This window comes from Mustela nivalis (genome assembly GCF_964662115.1).
Source record: "Mustela nivalis genome assembly, chromosome: 6".
Classification (NCBI taxonomy): Eukaryota; Metazoa; Chordata; class Mammalia; order Carnivora; family Mustelidae; genus Mustela; species Mustela nivalis.
The window spans coordinates 38,861,138-38,887,895 of NC_139025.1; the positions used below are offsets into that span (position 1 = coordinate 38,861,138).

The window sequence follows — 26,758 nt, forward strand, 5'->3', positions numbered from 1 at the left end:
ATAGGGTTATGATCATAAATTTATATCGCATGGAAATACATTAAAGCGTCATGTAAAGGAAGTAAACCATGAGACTCCAGGAAAGGCAGTGTGCCCCAGTGTGTCTTTGATACCAAGACAGTGACGTACACTAAAAAAGGCATTGTAAAATAGTCAGTTCCTACATTTCCAACTCATAGACTAGGAGCAGATAGTCTCTGAATGGAAAATGCTGGGAGAATTCCCCTCCTACAGAAGGGGGCCCCTCTCAGTTTGTAAAAATATCCTTTTTCCTTTGGTTCTACCATGTCACGGGGGGGGGGGGGGAGCCGTAGCATGTGGACACCTCTTTGCAGGGTGACTGTGCAGTATACTGTCCAAAATGGGACTCTGCGGATGAAAGGGGGTCTGGGTGAGGAGGTCACAAGACCCAACTGGGACTTCTCTGGGCAAACTAAGACATGGGGGCTGACGATGTCTTTCCCCAGGTCAGTGAATCAAAGTTGAAATTCGGCTTTTGTTGAAAGTACTTGTTCTTCATTGAATTCTTCTCACGGTGAACTCCTTGCTGAGTTTTTAATCTTAAGAATTAATTCTCAGAAAGTACGGTATCTTGAGTTTCTCTGGTAAATTGTTAGTTCTAGAGCTGAACTCTTTAAATACAGTGTGACACAGGCCACCCTTTCTAGGTTACAGGTCAAGGGAGATACCATGGAACTATCTCACGCCTGGTAATAAGCCCTCACCTCTCCCTCTTTTTGGATGAACACAGAATGTGAAAATACACAATAGCTGCAGGGAAGAGGACAAAGTACAGCCAGCCCCTCAGATGGACTTCTGAGGGAAAGTGCTTCTTAACATATTTACTTCCTCTGGTGGTGCCACAGCACAACGATTACCCTCAGCCTTCCTGGCCATAAAAGCTTCAGTTTTTCCCATTCTTGCTGCCAAAGCTGAAATGCCAAGAAATGCTGGGAACTGTGATTATACACACTTCATATTTTACATTCTGAAACCCCAAGGAATAAGCTGTGGAGAACAGAGTCCTGTTTCTTCAATGGTAGCGGAACAGATACTGCACTCAAGCTCCGTCCAGCGGGGCCGAGTATTTGCATGGGGAGAAACAAAGACCTCACAGACTCTTCCAGTCTGTGTATACCTTCCTGGCATCCGTGGCAGGCCTTGGCTAACTTTTCTCATTTATTTCTTTTTTGTTGTTGTTATTTTTTAACTTTCTGAATTACTCAACCAGATTCTTCGGCGGGGGGGGGGGGATCACTACCCCACATAGAAGTCAGTCATAAGGAAACTCAGTTACCGCCTTTGACGGGTTTGAACCTGTCTGTTCACAGATGAGGAAACAAAACTCTACTGTTCTTTGGGCCCAAATCGTATCCCTTTCCTCTGTGGGGCAGTCAAGTGGCCGGCCAGCAGCCTGCAGATTTCACTGTGTCAAAATTGGTTTCCCCAGCTGTAAGTTAATTTCACGGCCACGGCTACGGCTCAATTTTCCCAATTCCACCCTCTAGTGTGGGAGTTAAAACAAACTAACACAAAAGCAAAATAGGCTTCCTTCCCGCCCTCCACGAATTAATGCAAGAGCCACAGGTACCCCGGGAAGGGCTGGCAATGACAAGACCTGTTCTTCCAAAGGGTGAATGTCCTGACTCACTATCACCTGCTGTCCTCTATTGCTCATACTCCTATACCTTTGTCAAAGGAGTGTTAAAATCCTCACGAGGTGAACTAGGGAGGGACAAGGCTTCTTACTGCTTGGATTAAAGGAAGATTTAATACTCGCTTCTTGCTTAATTTGCACGATTTGGATGCCTCTACATGTTCCCTGTGTTCCAGAGACCAGAGCATACGCAGGGTTTCTCCTCCTCCCCTGGGGCAGCGCTCGCTCCACACGGCCTTGCAGAGAAAGGCTGAGAAGCTCCTGGTAGACCAGCAAGCCCCTTGTGCAGGAAGGCAGGCACCAGCCAGCCAGGGTGGAAGTTATGTGCTGCTGCTCCTTAATCCAGTTATAAATAACAGCTGATGCAACTGCTCTACGTGCAGGGCTGGAAATAAATTTCTCTTTGTGGCTATGTAACTGCAATAAACTTTTATAAGCCTGTTACATGATCTGAACAAACCAGCACAGTTTCTCTAACAAGAGCAGAATTCTTTGCAGGTTTGAACCCTCACCCACACACCCTTCCCTGGAAAGAAAAGGAGGCTCAGCTGCTACCTTTTTTATACTTTAGAGCTGGTCTTTCTAAAGACTTAGGAAAAACCTCTGTTCTTCCAGCATATCCAATAGCACCATTTGTCTTTCCACAGGAAACAGTCAAACACGGAGCTGGTATACGCACAAGGCATTTGTGAAAGGACATATAGGAAATGGGTAACTGCTTGCCTTGAGAAAAACAAACTGGGAGGCAGGATTTAGCATCCCTGTAATCTTTTTAGAAGAGCTATACATTTCTCCTTTTTTTATCACATGTATGCATTATATCATCTAATTAAATGACACTGACATTCCTCTCCATTTTCTCAGATTAAATAATACCTTGTTTACACCCATTGTCATATCACTTTTCTCTCCCTGTGCATTCCCCCAGACATGTGTTGGCTCACTTGCTAGAAATAAAAGCGAAATGAAGAAATAAGAAATAATGCTATGTCCTGCACCAGAAACTGAGGGATACCAAATGAAAAAGAAAAATCAAAGCAAAGTTCCGGATGCGAGTCCTTACAGAGCCATGACAACTGAGAGAAAAAGTGTGCGTCCTTTGGCTTTTTACTCTGTGCTCTCCTGGACATCCTGGACAACACCCCTTCCCTCTGACAATTCCCTCTCAGGCCCCATCAAGAGATTTCTCCTCATCTTTGGTGTATCTCCTTTTGTTTTCTCTTATGTCTTTAAAAAAAAAAATTGTTCTCAAAAATCACAAGAGTAACACAATTGCACCACCAGCAGTGATATGATATGAAGACACATAAAAAATTAATAACTGGGGCACTAGGGTGGCTCAGTCGTTAAGCATCTGCCTTCTGCTCAGGTCATGATCCCAGGGTCCTGGGATCAACCCCCACATGGGGCTCACTGCTCTATAGGAAGTCTGCTTCTCTCTCTCCCACTCACCCTGCTTGCATTCCCTCTCTCGCTATGTCTCTCTGTCAAATAAATAAACAAAATATTTAAAAAAAAACTAAACCACAAAAACTGTCCACCCCATCCCAAACAGCTTTGTTTCCGTTCTCCTGCAACTTTCCCCACACATATATCTATGTTCAGATGGCTTTTGCTACTTCTTTAGTACAGAAAAAATGGGACTGAAATGAGCATACATACTACTCTTTAACTTCTTTCTTTTTCACTTATTTATCTGTCAGGGACAATTTCCTGCTACCCCTACCTCTCGCCATCCATAAATGAAGATCTAACTCATTGTTTCTTTTCACAGTTGCACAGAATTCCACAGAATGGGTATGTCATGATTGGGCTCAGTCATTTCCTTACTGAATCTGCCTATCTCTTCAATGGATTCACTGTTCAAGTTTTTTCCCTAATCACTTTTCCTCCTTAGTACTGATAACGTGCATGCAGCATTAACTGAGACCAGACCATAATAAGCAAGCCCTGCGAACTAAAAGCTCACAGTAATCCCTGGGGCAGGTGGCACTGTTATGCCCATGCTGTATATTAGGAAATGAAGACTTAGAGAAATTAAGAGTTTATCTGGAATCACAGAGCTGGTACAGGGTGGAAGTAAGCTTCCAATCTGAGTTTGATTCCAAAGCCTTGCACTTTCCTAAAGCCAATACTGCCTCATTCTCATACTGCTGCCATGCAACCAGACTAGAGTCTGGTCACCGTCTCAAAGGTTAGCCTGGCATTTACGACTCTGAGATGGATCATTTGATTAGGAGTTCCACAGGTCTCTCTAAATTGAGGTGTTCATATCTTCGTCTCCCCAGGCCCACACCTGGGCTCATTCTGTGTCTCATCTCTGGCAATTCACCCTGGAGCAAGGCTCTGATCGACCTGAGTGAAAAGTACCCACCTTTTCAGAGAGGACAACAACCAGGGGTCCCTCATTCCTGGGTTCACTACTACCTCCTCTGTTTTATATGCACAAAGAGGCTGACAGCTATACTATAAAGGTAGGCAGGCATTACATTCTTTTAAGATCTACATGGAAGGAAACCTTGAATGCTCTACCTTGACATCCTACAACTAACTTCCCAGCATGCCTGCTACTCCAATAGTCAGCATGAACAAAATACAATTAAAGCCCAAATCTGACCTGGGAGAGGCAACACGAGTGTTCATATTAGTTTAATCAATTACTACTTCAGATACTTCTGGTTTGATAAGAGAAGAAGAATATAACAAGTCAACTGGATATTGGCTCAAGAATCTAGAATAAAAAAATTACACGGATGGCTAATGATTGCTCAGAAATCAGTGACTACAACAAGAGAGCCAGAATAAATGACACACCACATCACTAGGATTTTCCTTCTTTGACAGGTAAACTACACTGGAAGATCCAGATTGTTTTCAAATATCTGAAGGGCTTTCTTGTAGAGATCTGCGTTTTTCCCCTTTACTCCATCAAGGTGGTCCAGAACCAATGAACAGATGATACAGGGAGACCCTGTTTGAGCAAGTATAAAAGTGAAATTTCTAACAGTCACAGGTGCCTAGAAGTGGAGGTAACAAGCTACTCTCTGTTTGGAGGTGCTTAAGCATAGAAAAAAAGGACCACTTGGGAGGTTGTTAAACATTCATGCTTTGAAAGAGAAGTGCATATAACATTGAACTCTCTTCCAACTGAGACTCTAGAATTTTATCAGTGGGATATGGGAGAGGTAAGTTTTGATGAGTATCAAAAATGGTGTAGCATGGCGATTTTGTATGTGAAAGAGAAGGTCTGAATGGGTACTCTGGAGGCTAGAGGAGCTGTGCCAAGGGAGGAAGGAGAACCAAAAGGCCACACACACTGCCACCTCCCCACCGTGTGCACCACGCACACACCTCCAGACCCACATCACTCAGTGATGTCATTCTCCAGAGTGTGCAGCAGCTTGCCTGTCCATTTTCACTCACTTCTCTTTGCAACTGAACCCCGAAACTCATCAGTGTCTGAGCGTTTTTGTCAAACACTAACAGGCCACCTGCACCAAGTTAGGAAGTCTCCTAATACATAAAATTCTACATTTGCAAGACAATTGAAAAACATCCGCCTTCAAGCACACACTGCAGACCATGTGTCTATCAAGACCAGACCTCTTGTCTATCAAGAGGTAAACTCTCCGCTTGGCTATTTATCCTGCCAGGCTTAAGTACTGGGATCTAGGAGAAGGATTTGGTCTTAACACATCTGAAAACATAGCTCCAAGACTAATACACATGGCTCAGTGAACTGAAAGGTTCACTGATTAGGTGACACAGCCGTCACCTAATCCTCAGCTGTTCCCTCACATCAGTCCATTGCATTTTCAGCTCCAGCAGGTGCTACTCTCATCTGGGTTGAAATCATTTCCATGTAGATTTTGCACTGTCAAGCCAAGTAGTTGCAGAGCGCCTTGCTTAATGTAATAGAAGTCATTAAAACACTGAATACATGTGTAAATGAAGGGACTGTATAGACTGTTTCCGTGCCCCTCCAATTTGTGTTGAAGCCCTAAGCTTATAATGTGATATTTGGAGACAAGGCCTTTGGGAAGTAGTTAGAGTTAGATGAGGTCAGGAGGAGGGGGCCCTCATGATGGGATTAGTGCCCTTGCAAGAAGAGATTCTAGAAAGCCTGCCTCTTCTCTTTGTCCTGCCTTGAGATGAAGCAGCAAGAAGCTGTGGTGACAACGTGTAGACCTTTTCACTGAGCAGAACCTCCAGGAATCTGGTTCTAGGGAAAGAATCCAAAACTGATCCAATAGATGGATCCAACAGATAAAATAGATTATAAGAATATTCATCATTATTAATAATAGTAAATCAACTTAAATGTACTGTGAATTAAGTAGGCCCACCTGACAGACCATTCTGCATCACTTAGTATTAGTTAAAGATGAATGGGTAAAGAAGATGTGCAGTATAAATACAATGGAATATTACTCAGCCATCAAAAAGAATGAAATCTTGCCATCGTCAATGATGTGGTTGGAGCTAGAGAGTATTATGCTAAGCGAAATAAGTCAGAGAAAGACAAATACTGTATGATTTCACTCATATGTGGAACTGAAGAAACAAAACAGATGAACATAGGGGAAGGGAAGGAAAAATAAAATAAGATGAAAACAGAGAGGGAGATAGACCATAAGAAACTCTTCACTGTAGAGAACAAACTGAGGGTTGCCGAAGGGGGGTGGGAGGATGGGGTAACCGGGTGATGGACATTAAGGAGGGGCCTTGATGGAATGAGTGCTGAGTGTTACATTCAACTGATGAATCACTAAATTCTATCCCTGAAACTTATAATACAGTATAAGTTAACTAAATTGAATTTAAATTTAAAAATTTAAAAAAAGAATGTAGGCAACTTTAATGGTAAGGGAAAATGGTTATAACATATTAAGTAATTAAAATATCAGGTTAAGAATGTTTATATAGTATGACTTCAACTTTTTTCCTTTTTAAAAAAGTAAACACATTTATAAATTTTAAGAAAATAGATCAAAAGAAAACTGGTTATCCTTCAGTGGTAGGTGTAGAGGTTATTTCATCTTTATTTTTTGTATTTTAAATTTTCAGCAGTTACTGTATATTACTTTTATAATTAGAAAGGTGAGAATAAATTTTATTTAAAAAATTTAAAATACAGGGGAAAATCATTGCTCTCATTAATGAATATATACACCATGAAAACAACATGCATGTTTTCATGAGTAGAATAGTTTTGTACAGCCTAGTTTGAAGATACAGCCCCTTAAACTTTAGGGTGTAATATTCAGTATCTTACACATACTATAGAAAAGTGACATCACTGGGTTTCCTACCTCACTCTACAATGTCCAGTTTATAAAATGACTGTGAAAAAGTTATTACCTTTACTTTTAGCTGAAAGGCATAAAACTTGAAATTGATACACAGTGAAGTCCTCTGAATAGAGCAGACAGAGCGAACGTAATTCTGAAAGGGATTAGCATCACCTTAAGCAAAAAGCATACAACTTCTAAGCCATCAAATATAGAGATGTGATAGAAGAAATCATGGCAGGGATCATTGCGGTTTCTCAAACTTAAGTACTGCATGGCCCCTTTCTAAAGAACCTTTGAAGAAGCACTGACCAAGTCTTTTCCTATGAAATAACTTTCCTTTGAGAATTATAATCGCAAGGAAGAACTGTATCCTTATAACAGGTGAAAGAATTTTTTATATTATCAAAATGAAAATTCAAGTTTTAAATTTCTTAAAGAATTAGAACAATCAGTTGAAAACCACAAGGATGGATTCTCCAGTGCCCTTTTCAGTAAAGCAAATTCTCAGAAGGCTTTCATTTGCGAAAAGACACTACCTTCAATTCTGAGCAAATCATGGGCTTGGATTTTTGTAATGCTGGAGACAGACGATGAATGGGCCGGACAGGCGAGTTCCCTGCCCTCATGAAGCGGCCTGTATGAAGAGACACACAGGCCAGGAAAAGTGTGAGGGGGAGGGTATTACAGGAAACCAAGAGAGCAGACGGGATAGGAACCTAAGCTAGCTCGTGTTCAGGGGTGAAGAGTCTGGGAAGTTTCCTAGCGGAGGTGACTGAGCTGAGACCGCACAGTTTGGCAGGAGTTAGCCTGGCAGAGAAGGCAGAGAGCATTCGGTGCACCTGCCAAGACCTGTCGGTTGAGGGAACTTGGCATCTTCATGGATTCAGAACTGTCGTGGGGCTGCAAGAGTTCCATCACATACTGTGTGGCCTTGAACACGTTATTTTACTTCCCAGAACCTCATGTTTCCTTATGCGTAAAATTGGAATAATTCCATCTGCCTTGGAGAGATGTCCTAAGAGGTTACAAATTCATTAAGTAGAAGCTCCTTACAGAGACATTTATCCTTAGAGAGAAAGGCTAAGTTCACGTGGGTGCTATTCTGTATCGCAGAACCAGCTGGGGTCCCTTCCCTCCACTCTGCCCTGGTGCACCCTGCTCCAGCCCACTCTTCTCTCTGCCACTCCTTGACTCTGCAGAGCACACTCCCCTCCCGATGGCTCTGTGTTCTTGCCATTCCTTCCACCCAGAATGTTTTTCCCGCAGATATTAACGCAGAGCTTGCTACATCATGTCCTTAGGTCTCTGCTCAACTCCGCAAATATCCTGTTCTCCCTGAACCTTATCTACCCCTTACACCACTTTTGCTCCATAGAATTTATTGCCCTGACATTCAATACATTCACTTTTTGTTTATCTGACTACCTGGGCTAGAATTTGAGCTCCTTGAGAACATGGGGTTTCGTGTGATTTGTTTCCAGAGCTTAGTACAGTGCCTCACACATGGTAGAGGCTTAACACATATGTGTTAAAGGATTGAATAAACACCCCTGGCTTGAGGGAAGGCATTTCTTTGGCTCTCTTTTACTCTCTGGGGACCCGACATAAAGCTTTGCACTGAGTAGGCATTTCATAAACACTTCTCGAACTGAACAACTGAACCACTTTTTACAAATGTTCACTTGATACCTAAGGACTGAGTGACTGTATTTTTATCGCTTAGCAGATAAATCCAGGATTGTATTTAATTATAATGAAGCAATAGGCTGATCAATCAATTTGCTGTGGAGAAGAACAATGCTGGTGGTCTGATTTCATCAGTGAGTAGAATCAATTAACAGATTTATCCATTAGTTCCAAAGAACCTCAGTCCCTGTTGATGCAAAAGGTCAAGTGCGGATGAGGTATGCCGGGATCAATATTCTGATTTAATAAGTACAGAAAGTGAAGTACAGAAACAAAATGTTTCAGAATTTCTTTCTGCCATTAATCTGGGTCCTTTGAGAAACTGCATTGCCGGGACTAAGCTGCCGGGAGATGGGCTCCAGTAATGGTCCAAAAAAAGTTCTTGAATCTCCCCTCAAATGAAAAACCAAAAATTTGCTTCAGTACCAGAAAAGGTAAATCCCAAATGAGTTCCCAGCTGCTCCCCCCATACATTAGAGAGTTGAAATTTAAACAAAATGCAAAAACATAGTCTCCACGTCTTACAATCTGTCCCGTATGCTCCGGGGCCTCTTTAGGAAACTACCTTAAGGATTTAGGGTAAGTATGTGGTTAGTACACTAACTATACACAATTTCAAAATATTGCTAAAATGCAAATAAAATGATTTGGTCTGAAAGGAAATCACAAATTTAGTTTCCTATAAAAAGACCAGTCTTGAGTCTGCTTCTCCCTCTGACTTTCTCCCTTCATGCTTTCTCTCTCAAATGAATAAATAAAATATTTAAAAAAAAAAAAAAGGGCGCCTGGGTAGCTCAGTTGGTTAAGTGACTGCCTTCAGCTCAGGTCATGATCCCGAAGTCCCGGGATTGAGTCCCACATCGGCCTCCCAGCTCCATGAGGAGTCTGCTTCTCCCCTCTCATGCTCTCTCTCTCTCAAATGAATAAATAAAATGTTAAAAAAAAAAAAAGACCAGTCTTCAGAGGGTTGATATTTATAAGCTACAACTCCAATTTCAGTCAAGAATTCTTGAGGAACTTTCCTGAGAATAAATTCAGCCCAAGCCTCTGCTACAAAGAAAACCCAAATTGGGGTGCCTGGGTGGCTTAGTGGGTTAAGCCTCTGCCTTTGGCTCAGGTCATGATCTCAGGGTCCTGGGATTGAGCCCCGTGTCAGGCTCTCTGCTCAGTGAGGAGCCTGTTCCCCCCACCCACCCACCCCGCTCTACCTGCCTTTTTGCCTACTTGTGATCTCTGTCAAATAAAGAAAATCTTAAAAAAAATAAAAAAAGGAAAGAAAACACAAATCAGCTGATAACATGTATACAAGGAATAACTTCTTATATTGACATGGCATGTTTCAAAGAGCTTTCACACTTTCACTTTCATGTGATCTGAGCTTCATCTATACCCTGCAGGGAAGCCATGTAGTGCACAGACAGGCAAAGGGACTCAGAGCATTCTGCAACCTGCCCACATCTCCCGGACCAGCAGGAATCAGGGCTGGGTCTGGAGCCCACATCTTCTGAAAACCAAGCCCAGCATTCTTTCAGTTGAAAGCACATATAAGTGATCCTTTTCTATTCCCTTATAGCACTGTAATTTAAATGGAAATGCACTTTAGCTACACTGACTCTAAATGATGCAATATATCAAAAAATTTTGCAAGCCCCAGAGCCAAATTTAGGCAGATTTATAATGGGGTCTAGTTTCCTAGGGTTCTGTCCTTGGCTCACCATTCCATTTAAGACACTTGTTGGGTGATGTCATCTGGTCCCCATAATCTGAACTAAGAGCTATGTCCTGATGACTTGTATGTATTCCAGCCCATCTTTTTCCTCTGAGCTTCAGACTCATATCCACCTGCCCATTTCACATCTCCATGGGAACGTGTCTCAGGTACCTGACATATTATTTTTCTATGTCTCATCATCTTCCACTTCTGCCAAGATGTCTTCCTGCGCTCATGATCTCTCCCAGATAATGGCAGCATCACGCATTCAACCTTCTGACTGAGCACCTAGAAATGACCCCAGGTTTCTCCTCCACCTCCTGGACCCACCCAGTCACTAAGGTTTGACTGCTGTACTTGCTCCTATCTCTTCATCTTACGCCCTTCTCCTCAGCGCTCCCACCACCATCTTGGTTCAGGTCCTCATTATTATCTAACTTGGAACACTGCAATAGTCTCAAATTCAACCCCCGCTGCTACCCACATGTCCATGTCTGTATGCTCCCTCCCCCAAATAAATATGAAGCGTAAGTCCACTCAAGTCAGGAAAGCTGCTGGAAACGCCTCAAAGATTCTTCTTCACCTGCTACCCAAAACCCAAATTCCCTGGCATGGAATTTCTGTCTGACACTGTGAGTTTCCTATCAAATAACTATCCTGCCCCCTTTTTCCTTAATAAGAAAACCCTGGGGGTGCCTGGGTGGCTCAGTGGGTTAAAGCCTCTGCCTTCAGCTCAAATCATGATCCCAGGGTCCTGGAATCGAGCCCCACATCGGGCTCTCTGCTTGTCAGGGAGCCTGCTTCCTCCTCTCTCTCTCTGTCTGCCTCTCTGCCTACTTGTGATCTCTGTCAAATAAATAAATAAAATCTTAAAAAAAAAACAAGAAAGAAAGAAAGAAAGAAAGAAAGAAAGAAAGAAAGAAAGAAAGAAAGAAAGAAAGAAAGAAAGAAAGAAAACAAACCCTGATCTTTAGCTGGAACATGGCCACATAATGATTTCCTAGCCTTCACTGTAGCTTGGTGTAGTCATGGGACCAAGTTCTGGCCAATTCCTTGGTAATGTGTGGAATTTCAGGCTCTTTAAAGAGAGCTAACTCAGCTGGGAGATGTGTTCTTTGTGCTTCTTACTGCCTGGAATGAATACAGAGATGACTCTGGAAGCTTTAGCAAACACCTTGGGCCACCAGGTGGCCTTGAAGATGGCTGAACAGAAGAGATAGAAATCTCAGGACCCCAATGACTCCATGGAGCTTTCGTGGCACAGCTGGACTGCCTACTTCCAGACTTTTTATGGGAGAGAAAAATACATTTCTAACTGGTTTGAGGCACCATCATATCCCATTTCCTATTACAGGCAACAGCACCCAATTGTAAGTGATACAGAATTCAAATATCTCAAGAATGTTAAGCCTTTTCATAGCTTTGTTTCTGCCAACCCCTGGAGCTTTATCTTCCACCAGAGCTCCAAATTTAAGTTCCAAAATTCTTGTAGTTTTCCACTCCACCCACGTACTCACCATGAATTTTCATGCTTCTCAACTTCTGCTCAAGCTTGCCCCCTACCTAAATACCTTATTTCTGTTCAGGTTAACTTTCATCACCTTCTACAGAAAGTTTGCCTAAACCACCACGTTAGGGTAAGTGGCCCTTCTCTGTGCTCCCATAATATGTAGGCATACTCCAAATCTAGAACCCACATGCCTTTGTGGGCTATCTCTCCCAATCCACAGAAAGAGCCTCACAGGGCAGATACCACATCTATTCCTTTGGTATTTATATCTCCTAATAAAAGTGGGAGCTCAGTAAATATGTTCTGAGCTCAACTGCATTTTCCTTACTGAAATAAGAGTGAACAGTATCAAATGCCTCCGAATGTCCTGATTAGCTCCTCATGTCAGCAGTAAGTTAAAGGTTGAAACAAAATATTCTAACAGTTTTATTTTTCCTTTTCTTCCCCTGGGATGGAAAACAAATTATAGGTGAAAACATCCACTCTGAGAAGCAATTTACTGTTTGGATATTTCAGACTTGAAATTTCCTCATCTATAAAAGAGAACTTGGCATTCTCAGAGGCCTCGTCTGGCTCTAGTATTTTTATAATTCCATTGTTGAATATAAACGTATAAAATCGGACACAAGGAACTCACTGTGAATGGATAATTTGTTCCTCCAGCAACTGGCAGCAAAATGACCAACCTTACCAAACTTTTAAATAAATTACTTACAAGGAGTGTCTAACGAAATCTTGAAGTCATCAGATGACAATGAACACTCTAGGATAATGAAATGCCTATTATGGGAGGCTATGCCTCCTAGACTCCAAACTCATTGGCCTCCTTTAGAGCCCCAGAACTTGCCATGCTTCCTCCTGATACTGGGAACCGGCATTTGCTATTTCTTCTGTCTTAACTGTTCTTTCCATCTCTCTTCACTGGCCACCTCAGCTCAAGAGTCATTTCCTTAGAACACTCTTCTGTCTTTCTCTGACCACACTGAATTACTGTATTAGAAGTTCTCCCTCATTGCAATGCTCTCCTCTTCTTCACGGCATTGGCCACCACTGTGATTTTCTATTAGTATGATCATTTGATTGATATCTTTTTCCCTCACTAGACCACACCCTCCTCAAAGGAGTATTTTGGTTTTACTCATCATTGTACTCATATCCTTGGCAGAGAGTTGATGCTCAATAAACACTTGCTGAAGGGAGGAGAAAAGTGGCCAAGTTTCATTGGGAGAAATATCCAGCTATTCTAATAAGCTGGAAATCCTCTGAGTTCTCCTTCACATTTTTGAAAAACGTTCTTGAAGCCACTTTCTGGTGACAGTGGAAGGACAGGCACTGAATGAGCAATCGTGACAAGCTAAGAGAAGCAGCAGGAATGTGACTAAAAACATTTGGAGTTTTCGTAACAATCCTAGGTAAGGGCTCACAGACAAAATCGGATGCGAAAGTTACCAACGTATGGAGAATCCCATGGCTAGTGCATCCTAAAGAAACAAGGGCCATATTGGAAAAAACAAATAATGATTTGTCCTTGTTTTCACAGCAAGCAGATCAAGGAAGAGTAGACTTACTTCTTGGAGAAGGAATGATTTTATTAAACGGCAAAGAGAGAACAGAGCTCCTAATCTCTCTTTCATCTTTATCTGAAAGGAAGATTTTTCTCACTAGAGTGAGTACAACAAATAAAAATATTGAAGTGAATTCCGATATAGGTGAGGTAACAGTAAGAGTCCAAAATTCCAGGCTCAAATGAAAGACATTTGAGGACCCTGACATTCTGCTGGTAAGAAATACTTAGGAGTGAGAAGTTCCTGGGAGATGGGAATCTAACAGGTGTTGTAACAGATGTTATGGTTTCCAAGAGGGGGAGAGGTAGATATCAGAAAACAATGACTCAAGCATGTGATAGTCATCATTGACTGACCCATGCACAAATTGGTTGGAAAATAGATTAACTGAATTCATAGACATAGGAGGAATGCTTACAGAGGTGGCTCTCCAAACAAAAGTATGCTAATTTCAAATCACACAGATGTCTGAAGTCAGCAAGACATCTGATGGTCCTGAATGATATCCTTGATAAACAAGAGTCAGATGATATTAAAGACTGGTAAATCCCCACAGCTCCAGCAGCTGTTTTCAGAGATTAGCTTAACAGACCTTATCTTGCGGGGAGCTGGTCAATCTTCCCAAATTCTGAGTTTTTTAAAAAAAATAGTCAAATGAGAGAGAGACTGTTCTCTCAAACTGAGGAGAACTCAAAGGTGATTTTCTTTAAAAGTTCATGTGCTACATTAAGCATACATGTAAAAGACAATATATTTCAGGTCTGGAGCCTCTGTGGGTTAGTTCCACATCTGGACAATGGGACAACAAAATCACCACAGCAAGCACGTGGGGCTTTAGGAGGAAACACTGATTACCATGCACATAGCATGCCAAGAAGTACACAGGGCACAAAGTGACCAGACTCATGGGTTCCAAGTGTGTATTAAAATGTACTATGTTCAAGTGTAAATGGTAAGGAGGAATCAATACTTGAACTGTGCTCTTCTATAAAGGCTTTTTCATGAAATATGTTTTAGATACATTCTATGCCTTGTCAAAAACAGCAAATCCACTACGTGCTGGCTGGCTTTAGGGGTTTGGGGTTGAAATGTCAGTGATGGCTGAACTCCCCTTTAATACAGATTATGAAACATGATAGAAAATGGGGTCCTATAAAGCTGCAGGGCAGGTAAATGGGATGCATGCCCCTTTGTCTTCTAACTTTTCTGTAGGACTTGACTCTGAAAAAAGTCAATAGCCGTTGTAAATTATTCATGAGCTCTATCTGGGCTCCCAATCAGCCAACAAGCCAGGACAAAGGAATGAATAGTCTTTTTTTCCCCTTAGCAAAGTGGCTCATTGACTGCTTACTTCCCAGCCCTTTTTTCTTGGTCTCTGGGCCATGGCAGCCCCAGACCTTCCAACCAAATGCAAAGGCCCAAACCCTGCTCTTGCTCTATCTCCAGGGAACTGGGCTTCTATTCCTCCATGAAATGCAAGTGAACACATCTGAGAATCAGGGTCAAGCGGAAAAGCACAGAAATGTAGCTGGCCTTTCTCCTTTCACATAAGGCTTGGCTGGCTAAGAGAGAGAAGAAGGTCAAGGAGCCTAAGGAACTTCTAAAGTCCTAATGGACAATGACTTACCCATGGTACCATCTTTGTAACTTGCTGAAAAAGAAAAACCTGCCCTGACAACAAACAAACAAATAAACAAATAACCACGCCCCCATAGGCATACCTCAGAGATACTGCAGGTTCTGTTCCAGACAGAGATGTCTGAAAAAAAGTAAATACATTTTTTGCTTTCCCAGTGCACATAAAAGCTATGTTTACGCTACACTGTAGTCTATTAATTGGCAGTAGCATTATGTCTAAAAAAACAATGTACGTATCTTAATTTTAAAATACTTTATTGCTAAAAATGCTAACCAGCATCTGAGGTTTCAGCAAGCTGTAATCTTTTTGCTGCTGGAAGTTCTTGCCTCTGGGATGATGATTCCTGACTGATCAGGGTGGTGGTTGCTAAAGGCTGGATTGGCTGTAAAAATTTCTTAAAATAAGGCAACAATGGAGTTTGCCACATTGATTGACTCTTTCTTTCATGAACCATTTCTCTGGAGCTTGTGATGTGATCCGATAGCATTTTTATCCACACTAGAGCTTCTTTCAAAATTGACTCAGTCCTCTCAAACCCTACCCCTCCTTTATCAACTAAGCTTATGTCCTATTCTAAATCCTTTGTGCTCATTCCAACAATCCTCATGGCATCTTCGTCAGGAGTAGATTCCATCTGAAAAAAACACTTTCTTTGCTCATGCAGAAGAAACAACTACTCATCCATTCAAGTTCGATTATGAGATCGCAGCAATTAGTCCCGTCTTCAGGCTCCACTTCTAATTCCAATTCTCTTGCTATTTCCACATCTGCAATGATCTCCTCCACTGAAGCCTCAAAGCCTCAAGGTCATCATCCATGAGGGTTAGAAGCCACTTCTTCCAACTCCTGCTCATGCTAATATTTTGACCTCATCCCATGAATGTTCTTAATTGCATCTAGAATGGTGAATACTTTCCAGAAGGTTTTCAACTGACTTTGCCCAGATCCATTACAGGAATCACTATCCATGGCAGCTATAGTCTTTATGGAATGTATTTCTTAACTAATAACAATTGAAAGTCAAAATGACTCCTTGATCCATGGGCTAAAGAATGGATGCTGTGTTTGCAGTCAACAAAAACAACATTCATCTCATTGTACATCTCCATGAGAGCTCCTGGGTGACCAGGTACACTGTCAGAGCAGTCATATTTTGAAGGGTTTCTTTTTCTCTGAGCAGCAAGTCTCAAAAGTAGGTCTAAAATATTCAGTAAACCATGTTGTAAACAGATGTGCTGCTACAGAAGCTTTCTCATTCCATTTATAGAGTCTACAGTCAGAGTAGATTTAACATAATTCTTAAGGGTCTGAGAATTTTTGGAATGGCCCATGAGCATTGGCTTCAACTTAAAGTCACCAGCTGCATTGGCCCCTAACAAGAGAGTGAGCCTGTCCTTTGAAGCTTTGAAACCAGCATGAACTTCTCTTTTCCACCTCAGAAAGTCCTAGATGATATCTTTTCCCAAAATAAGGTTGATTTGCCTACATTGCAAATCTGTTATTTAGTGCATTCTCCTTCACTAATGATCTTAGCTAGGCCTTCTGGACAACTCACTGAAGATTCTGTATCAGTATTTGGGGCTTCACCTGTACTCTGATGTTTATGGAGACGGCTTTGCTCCTTAAGCCTCAAGAACCAACTTCTGTGCTCTACATCACTTGGCATCAGGGAAATACAAATCAAAACCACAATGAGATACCACCTTTCTCTGTGGAGAAAGGGGAACTCTCCTACACTGTTGGTGGGAATGCGAGCTGGTGCAACCACTCTAGAAAACAGCATGGAGGTTCCTCAAAAAGTTGAAAATAGAGCTACCTTATGACCCAGCAATTGCACTACTGGGTATTTACCCTAAAGATACAAATGTAGTGATCCAAAGGGGCACCTGCACCCGAATGTTTATAGCAGCAATGTCCGCAACAGCCAAACTATGGAAAGAACCTAAATGCCATCAACAGATGAATGGATAAAGAAGATGTGGTACACATACACAATGGAATACTATGCAGCCATCAAAAGAAATGAAATCTTGCCATTTGCAACGACGTGGATGGAACTAGAGGTTATTATGTTGAGAGCGAAATAAGTCAATTGGAGAAAGACAACTATCATATGATCTCCCTGATATGAGGAAGTGGGGATGCTTCATGGGGGGTAGGAAAAGAACAAATGAAAAAATATGGGATTGGGAGGGAGACAAACCATAAGAGACTCTTAATCTCACAAAACAAACTGAGGGTTGCCAGGGGAAGGGGGGCAGGGAAAGGGTGGTAGGGTTATGGACATTGGGGAGGGTATGTGCTATGGTAAGTGCTGTGAAGTGTGTAAACGTGGCGATTCACAGACCTGTACCCCTGGGGCTAATAATACATTATATGTTTATTAAAAAAATTTAAAAATTAAAAAAAAAAACAACTTCTGCTAGCTTCAAATTTTTCTTCTGCAGCTTCCTCACCCATCTCAGCCTTCACAGACTTGAAGAGAGTGAGGGCCTTGCTCTGGATTAGGCTTTGGCTTAAGGAAATGTTGTGGCTTGTCTGATATTCTACCTAGACCACTCAAACTTTCTCCATATCCACATTAAGGCTGTTTTGCTTTCTTATCATTCATCTGTTCACTGGACTAGCACTTTTGATTTCCTTCAAGAACTTTCCCTTTGCATTTACCACTTGGCTGACTGGTGCAAAAGGCCTAGTTTCCACCCTATCATGGCTTTCAATATGCCTTCCTCACTGAGCTTAATCATTTCTAACTTTTAATTTAAAGTAAGAGACACGGGACTCTTCTTTGTCACTTGAACACTTACAGAGGCCACAGTAGGGTTATTAACTAGAACAACGTCAATATCATTGCGCTCAGGGAATAGGGAGGCCCAGGGAAGTCTTAAGAGAGATGCTGGAATGGCTGGTCAATGGAGAAGTCAGAACACATGTATCCGTGAATGAAATTTGCTGTGTCATGGGGGTGCAACTCATGACACCCCAAAACAATTACAATGGTAACATCAAAGGTCACTGATCACAGATCACCATAACAACTGCAATGATAGTGAAAAAGTTTGAAACATTCCTAGATTACTAAAATGTGACAGACACAAGTTGAGCAAATGCTTTTGGAAAAATGGCACTGGTAGATTTGCTCAACACAGGATTGCTGCAAACCTTCAATTTATTCATACACACACACAGATATAGATATGTATATGTATACATGTACATAAAACACAGCATCTGTGAAGTTCAGTAAAGCAAAACACTGTAAAATGAGTGTCCCTGTATTTGGATAGGTCAGAGGCATCATCCTCAACATCATTTTGGCTCTGATAAGGGCCATCCAAGGACATGTCTGATAAACAAGTCTATCTGATGCTCCCCAGGTTCTCTCTGTGCTCTCTGGATCAAATTCACACCTTGGGTGACCCAACTGTGCCCTTTACTGTGTGTGAGTCCCAAGGACTTGGTTTTCACAGGCTTATCCTTAAGACTCTGCTCTCAGGCCGGTAACCTGAATGGAATTAAATTATCCTGTGAAATAAATCCACAGGATAAAAATAGCTTTCGAATCTATCCTAATTAAATGTGTCCCCTTCAAAGTCAACCATATCAGTTAGAGCCTGCATCTGGGATTCAAGCTGAAGAGTAAATTAAATTCTCAAAATTAAACCACAAATGCCAAGAATTTAAATAAAATTTCTCAAGATGTGGCCTGATACAGCTCCACAGAAACGACATCAGGTTACAGTGTCCACCCTCCTTTCCAGACCGATGAAGCAAGCAGAATGAGAAGCGATCACATCCTACACACGAAAGGAAGTCCACTGCCTCACAGCTGCGTAACATGGTGCTTGAGTAAAGCCCCTAAGGATTCAAGAAGATGAGTTGTTGTGTGTGTTTTTTTTTAATGATTTTATTTATTTGACAGAGAGAAATCACAAGTAGGCAGAGAGGCAGGCAGAAAGAGGAGGGAGGCAGGCTCCCTGCTGAGCAGAGAGCCCGATGCAGGGCTCAATCCCAGGACCCTGGGATCATGACCTGAGCCAAAGGAAAAGGCTTAACCCACTGAGCCACCCAGGCGCCCCAAAAAGATGACTTTTGACCTTAGTGCTTTTCTCCACTGCTCTGGTTTGAGGTTTATGTCCCTGCCCTCCTACATGGGGCCGACCCAAATTCACAAGGTGAAATCCAAACTATAAGGTGCCTTTAAAAGGTGCTTCGGTCTTAAGGGGAGAACCCCTGAATGAGGTTAGTGCCCTCATAAAAGAGGCTCCAGAGAGTTCCCTGACCGTTCTGTCAAATAAGGACATAGAGAGAAGACAGCCTTGACTAGACACCAGACCTGCTGGCACTCTGATACTGTGCCTCCAGAACAGTCAGAGACCAATTGCTGATGTTTAGATGCTCCCCACTCCCAAGTCTGTGGTGATTTGTTAGGCAGCCCAAAAGGACAAAGACACACACTCTGTCTTATTTTCATGAATAAAAGTTGCCCTATCACCAGCAGGGGACTAAGAAGCCCACTCTGGTACTCGGAGTCTGCAAGTCTCTCCTGAGGTGATGGGGTAGCCCAGTGGTTAAAGACACAGTTTGAGTTGTGGCTTTACGACTAGTTAACAGTGTGGTTATTAAGCCTTTCTAAGACTCAATTACTCACCTAAATAACACCAGTAAGGCTACTCTCATATCATAACAGTGCTAGGAGGATCAGGGAGATATGCAGGAGAAGAGTCAGTGTCACAATACTCCATGTAGCTCTTGCTCCTGTTGTTAGTATTATTTTTTTGGATTTACAAGAGAAGTCCCTGTCAAGTGGGGAAGTCATAATTCTTAAAAATTAAATGTGAGGAAGGCTCTCTCTGGAGTAAGCAGAGCAGAGATGATAGATGGATGGATGGATGCATAAGCCACAGAGAGAAGAACAAAAGCAGAGCTCATGGCCCAGAGTCCCATGCTACCACCAGGAAGACCTCTGAACTCCCTCCAACATCAGACACTGGGTCAGCAACCTCCCCCACATCCTATACTGGGCAGGATGCTGTGGCAGGAGCAATCCCATGCTGGACCTGCCGGAACAGACAGCCTGGTCAAGAGGGCTTAGAGCACAGGCCATTGAAAGCCACCCATGCAGCATTGTGGCCAAAGAATGAATGGAGAGTCCTGGCTACTTCGAAGCAGAGGACTCCTGCGGCTGGTATCCAGCCTGGTTTGGAACACTGCACCAGTACCCCTGCCCCCACCCTCTCCCCGGCCCGGCCCGAAACCCTCCGGCCCCACAGCTGGGGCTGAGACAAAGGGCTACATCTAGTTGAGGTTTTAGGGCCCTGTGCTGAGAATTTACATTTCTGTATCCTACCTGTTGTACCTGTTTTGCTTTCTCTCTTCCTTCCTGACCAGCCCTGATGCATTCTTTCCTAGCCTTGCTCCCCTCTTCCTGTTCTGACTCCTAGGATATTTAAGAATATTCCTCTTTCAAAGCTCTCTTACACTTTTATCATGATGTCAATACGGTTCTGAGCCCACAAAACGAACAGCATTAGCAAGGCTAATAAAGAGCCAGTTTCAATAAGGGAATTCTTTACTTTGACATTCACGCTCCTGAGATAAAATGGTATTTTTTTCCTCAAAGGAAAGCAGCAATTGCATCTCAAGAGAAAGAAGGAGTTTATGTGGTGACTAAGTTACAGTGTCATTTAAAAGCAAGATACCGACCTCAGGGAACAAATGAGGAAGTTAAGAATAAACACATCTAACACTCAACTATTGCATTTCCCACCTTACCTCATCTTGTGCCTGAATAAAGTTTCATCCACCGGTACCCCTTGCATTTTGAGATCTAACAATGGCAACCAGATTTTAAGTCCAAAATATATAGTATATGCAAAAGACTGTGTGCCATGAAATGGAATCGAATAATATTCAGGAGGGGGTATAAATGATAACTTTTATCAAGCAGGACTGCTCATCTGTAGTTCACCTCTTAGCTCCTAGACTGGTAAGCTGCAGCCCCAAATGAATGAGATCCTCATCACAGTAATTAGGGCGACCGACAGCCATGCTCTTTGGTGTAGGTATGGATTCTGAAGATGGAATGGATCGCTTCCAGGGAAAACAGGAAAAAGCAACCATGGGTTCAGCACCTTGTAGAGTCTGGCTGTCTGAATTCATGGAGTCTCCGTGGAGCCACTGAAGCCAGACTCATATGACCACATGGAGGCAGTTCCGGTTTCAAGAACACTAGGTTATTCATTTATTCTACCGGACACTCACACCTTTGCGAGTTTAATTCTAACAAAGTTTCAGATGATTACCAGGAAAAATGGAAGGGTGGATGAAGCCAGGAGGGCAAACAGGGGATCAATCAGAAGAGGGGTTACCAGAGACCAAAACTCACCGATAGATGATTCCTTTCTCGTGTAGGAACATGAGCGCCGAAATGATTTCTGCTGCATAGAAACGAGCTCGTGCTTCATCAAAACGACGAGACTTCTGAATGTGAAACATCAAGTCACCTCCATTCACAAATTCCATCACGAAAAACAGACGATCCTGGAGAAACACAAGAGAGAACCCAGCGTGGTGTAGCCGTTAGCCTAGAGCTTGGTCAACAGGCTACCCGAGGCTGCGGCAGGTCGTCGTCACGTGGATCTTGGAGGGAAACGCTCTGTCGGGGTCAGTGCGAGGCATGAGGGCTGTGGGACTGGACCCCTGGGATAGGGATGGGGCTGGGAAGTAACACCTGGATCTCCTTTAAGGAATTCTACACACACAGCTTTGATCTCCGCATTAAATAAAAAGTAGGAAAGCCTCAGGAGCCCCCGGTCCTCATTGCTGCTCTGCACCTTAAACACTGAGCAACCCCGAGCTTAATTTGTTTTTGGACATTCACCATTAGTAAAGTGAGAACAATGACGCTATCCCTAGCTGAATCATGGGGTTCTGGAAAGCGGAGAAGTGCAACACAAATGGAAAGGTACGTGCCTTTCCTCTGGAACATGCAGGGTTAAGCACAGAACTCAAGGGATGTCTAACAGGTCCTCACACTTGACCAGGGAACACACACGGAAAAAGGAAACCGTTTTAGACAAGTCTGGCCAACAGGAGTCTAACAACAACCTCCAAGTGGCTTCAACGTTCGAAATTCCATTCAACCCAACAGAAAATTCCTGAGTCACGAGTGGAAACACGCAGAATAGCGCGATGCTGTCCACTTGGAAGGAGCTCTCATACCTGCTGATGAAATGGGCTCTTCAGGACACCTGAGGAGCTCATTTGGTTAAGCGTCTGCCTTCAGCTCAGGTCACGATCCTGGGGTCCTGGGTCTGATCCCGAGCAGGGAGTCTGCTTCTCCCTCTGCCCCTCCTTGCTGCTCACGAGCTCTCATCTCTCTCTCTCTCTCTCTCTCTCATGTGTTCTTGCCTTCTCTCAAATAAATAAATAAAAATCTTTTAAAAAGGGACAGGGAGAGGGAAATGGGCTCTTAAGATTCCCCATGCAGTGCGCTTAGTACTACGCAAGCGGTGTGAACAAAGTGCTTTTATTAAGACTTCAATAAAAGAAATGCGGAGGCTCCGTGAGAAAGCGTGTCTCCCAGCTGGGTAGTATAAAGGGCTATGTTTCAGGAACCCCTAAGATCAAAGGATTTCCTGACTCCCTCCACTGACATTTATGAAGTCCACGGCTAGCCCAGTGTCGAATGGGGTGCCAGGCATCCAACAGAAAGGGCATAAAACAGATTCAACCTCTACCCACATCGTCTGGTGTGAGAGACACACGTTACTTAAAAAAACAAGGAGTTATATACACAGGTAAACATACAAATTCTGGGAAATCCTGTGAAGGAAGGTGGAGAAAGCAGGGACATCTGGTCGTCTGCCTGGGGGTCCGTGGAGGTCTCTCCAAGCCAGGGACATACGGGCTAAGGCCTATGGGAGCACCCCGCAGGGCCAGCCATCATCCTTTTTGGGGTAGGGGCCAGGGCGGGGGGGGGGGTCATTGGGTAAGGATATTGGTATTTGCCAGTTCACGAAGGATGTGTTCTCAGAACTCCTCTCTCCCTGGGGTTTGAAGCACTCTGCTTTTGCTTAGTGTTACCCCAGGTCCACGGCCACACAGTGGACAGAGGCTGTGTGCCTGGTGCCCTTCCTGCTCCGAGTTCACCCCGGTTTCATCAGAAAACAGAACTCATAACCTCTCTATTCCTGATTTTAAGGAAGACCTTAATTCAAAGGAAAAGAATCCCCTGGCTCTAGGAAAACTTCTCTCTGTTCACGAGAAGCACAACCGTGAGAGTAAAGATAGAATGGCACAATTCACACACGTGAAATCAACACCCAAACACCAACAAAACCACCATTCCAGTTCACCAACTGAAAACTTAACACCCTAGGCAATCGGACCGAGCCAGGGGCTTTCACGCGGTTGTGACTGACGAGCTGCGCGGCAGACTTGGAAGGGACGAGTCCGGAAGAGCCCTGGCGTTCTTTCTTTTCTCTGCGGGAAGGACTTGGGAGGAAGTCAGCAGTGGCACAGGATGGAGGGTAAGTATGTGGCGAGACTCATCGAAGAACGCGTCCGCTCGGGCAGGTGTGACGCCGATGTTGTGTTCATTTGGACAGGAGGCCAAGGCCAAGGCCAAGACGCGAGTGCTAAAGCCACCAGACCACCCCTCACAAGCTGGTCAGCCTTACACAGTTTGGTCAACCCGCCTGTTCGCCTACTTCATGGCTGGGACTGGCCGTCACACGAGTTCCAAGAGCTCGAAATACCTGATGACCGGAACTAGGTCAGTAGGTAAGTGACTCATTCCTTAGGCTGCCGGAAGTCAGTGTACTTGGCAAGGGTTTCTAAGGCAGTAGGCATCAAAAGAGGAGGGTATTGGAAGGGCAATTTCATCCCTGTCTAACCCCCGCTCCCCCTCGCCACCCCAGGCATAATCAAGTCTGAAGTCTGAAAAAGCCAGAGCAGGGGCTGAGGTCCAGATCTGGGGGAGGAAATACTGTACTGCCTTCTTGTCTCCCTCTTTCATCTGTTTCTTGGCCCAGCGCTGGAGGCAGATTCTCAGAAAATGCAGGCAGGGTCAGAGGGGCACAGCTACCTGTGATGTGCAGCAAAGCCAGAAGCCTGAGATCTGAGAGAACAGGGGCTTCTTTTCATTCAGAATTTCATTTTGAACCTCCTGTCTGGCACCACCTCGAACAGCTCTCAACCCCCAGGCTACGTACGACTCTGGAAGCAAGTGGGAAGGGGAAACAAGCCTGCCCGGTGGAATGACGACTCAACAGAAAGTAACGTGCCATCCTCTCAAAGACGTAAATTAATGTCCCACGGTAGAAAAATAAAAATGTGTTCATCCACTTGTCAGATGTTTTTGCTGAGAGGAGACCCTCTCTTGACATGCCTCTCTCTTCCCCCTATGATCCGTGGCCTTTCTGAGGCCTGAAGAAACCAGGCCCTCAGGCTTGTTGGGACAACGTCCAAAATGAGATGCCATTGCCTCTGGTTTGGGTGGCAGGGTTCCACGAGAGGAGAGGGTCTGCGTTCTCAGATGCAGGCTTTAGAGAACCTCCTGAGGCTTTCCGAGATCTTTTATGCTTCCTTGAAGGTTCTCTACGGGAAGGAATGTTTACTGAGCATACGCGATACCAGGTCCCGGCTAGAGAGCCAGGATTGGAAAATGAATGTGATCGCACACCTGCTCTCAGGAAGTTCAGAGAAACGAGGAGCACATCCCCCCGGTGTACTAAGTGCAGTGAAGGCACAAAGAGGTCGTCATGGGAACAGAGCAGGGGCCCCTGAGCAGCCTGGAGCCCAGGGAGGGAAGTGGAGAAAGCTTCTAACAGGAGCTAAACTCCGGAGCAGGAGTCAGGCTGGAGCCGGGAGGAGTCAAGGTCTCTGAACGGCTGAACTGGGAGGCGTGAGGCAGGGCACAACGGCTACCGGGGGAGCCAGTCCCTCCGTGCTGGAGCGGCTGTAGGGGGGCCTCCCTAGGACACGGCTACTTTCATAACCGAGTGCGGATAGAAAAAGCAAAAGGCTGATTAGGGTGCTTCGTTTCACCCAGTCCAAAGGCCCAGAGTCTTGCTGAGATGGACGGTCCCTCACCGGTTGGTCTCTACCGTAATTAGAGCCCCAGTGTCTGGGCTCAAACAGGTGGCAGCTTGGCGCTTGGCTCAAAAAAGACTCCAGTGAGCGTCGGACGCTCCACATTCGCTAAAACAGCATCCGCTACAAAAACCAGTCAAACCGCCCAATGCTCCTGCTATGGAATGAATTCCAGCAACCTGAGAAAAATCCTATTTCGTGAGCACCCCTCCCAAAGCAGAGACGTGCATGTGACATTCTGACAGGAGGCACAAGACGACCTCCCCCTACAACTGCACTCTCGGTCTGCGCTGCTGACCAGCAAGTTTCCTTGATTCCCTGACGAACGCTAAGTGACGCTTCACAAACTCAACTGAGAAGCAAGGAGAGGAAGCATGTGCCGGGACCCGAGTTGAGGGAGGCACTGCATAATGGACGAAGGCTGCCCATGAGTCACTTCTGGGGTTAGGAAAGAGGTTCCAGATCCCAGCCGAGGCAGAGGTTACAAAGACAGCGGTTTCTATGTTTAATCCTGTGTAGCTGGGCATTCCAGTTTTTCTGAAGTCCAGTTTCCTAGAAACTGAGTCTGGAGACCTGCACAGCTCCCCCTGAGCCCTCTGGCTCCTCTAGGGCACATTCTGCCCTGACCTGCAGCGTAAGAAACCCAAGGTCCCCGAGACCAGTTTAACCTCAGTTCTAAAGCCAAGAGGCCCAGCTCTTTGTCTGTCCTGCGCTCCTCCTCTGCTCGCCAGTCAACCAACATCAACTGCAAGTCATTAACACGAGTGAGGGACACCTGGGGCTCCTGGGGGACTAAGAGCAACTCAGAAATCCCTTTGTCCCAGCCTCGGTGTGGATTACAGGAGGCCGAGGAGCTGATGCCTGGTTAATAATAGAATTCCTGCCGTTCCTGCCCCACTGCATTAACCCGCCGCAGCCTGGACTGAGTCTGTCCCGGCTCTCAGCTCAGACCTACTACTCCAGGTCCAAGGGGATAAAAATATCCCCTGAACTGACAGTGGCTCTCGGCACAAGCAGCGTGCATGCCCGAAAGCCCCTCGGTGAGACTGTTCTTTAAGAATTAAAGCTGATGAGCAACTGCACAGAGGGAAGTTTGAGACAAAAGGCATGGGTCGTTGAAAGTGACATACCAAGATGGTACCTGTGACAGGTGATGTCACCTAGGGAGGGTGACTGCAAAGGAACAGGGTCGCTGTGGTGGGCACCTTTGGAGGTGTCTGTTCAGCTCACAAATCGGTCTCTCAGAGAAGGGCCTGGCATGGTCACATGGGGAGACTCAGGACATCCTGCAAACAGCTGGTGGGGACCATGCTGGCCACTCCCTTCCCGCTCTCTTTCCCAGAAAATTGGAATTGAGACAGAGAGGTTTTAATTTAGGCTGTGTGGAGTGCAGGAAGTGAGGAAACATGAACCAGGAAGCTGAGGTTATCTTTGTGGTGAGACCATGTGAAAGGTCTTGGTAAAACAGAGTCCCGAAAGCATGGTGGGAGGAATGGATGGATGGATGGATGGATGGACGGACGGATGAAAAAATGAAGCAGAAACTATGGTGAGGCGAAGACAAGAGCTGAGGGAGCACGAGGGAGCCAAGAAGCTCC

The 26,758-nt window shown here is 44.3% G+C and overlaps 1 protein-coding gene across 1 annotated transcript in view; it reads right to left on the minus strand.

Annotated features, from left to right (window-relative positions):
• PRKCH (protein kinase C eta) overlaps positions 1-26,758 on the minus strand; it is a 226,206-nt gene that overhangs the window by 49,993 nt on the left and 149,455 nt on the right. The window contains exon 10 of the mRNA XM_082734940.1: positions 21,451-21,605. Coding sequence (XP_082591066.1) covers positions 21,451-21,605 — 155 coding nt within the window. The remainder of the gene's footprint in view (positions 1-21,450; positions 21,606-26,758) is intronic.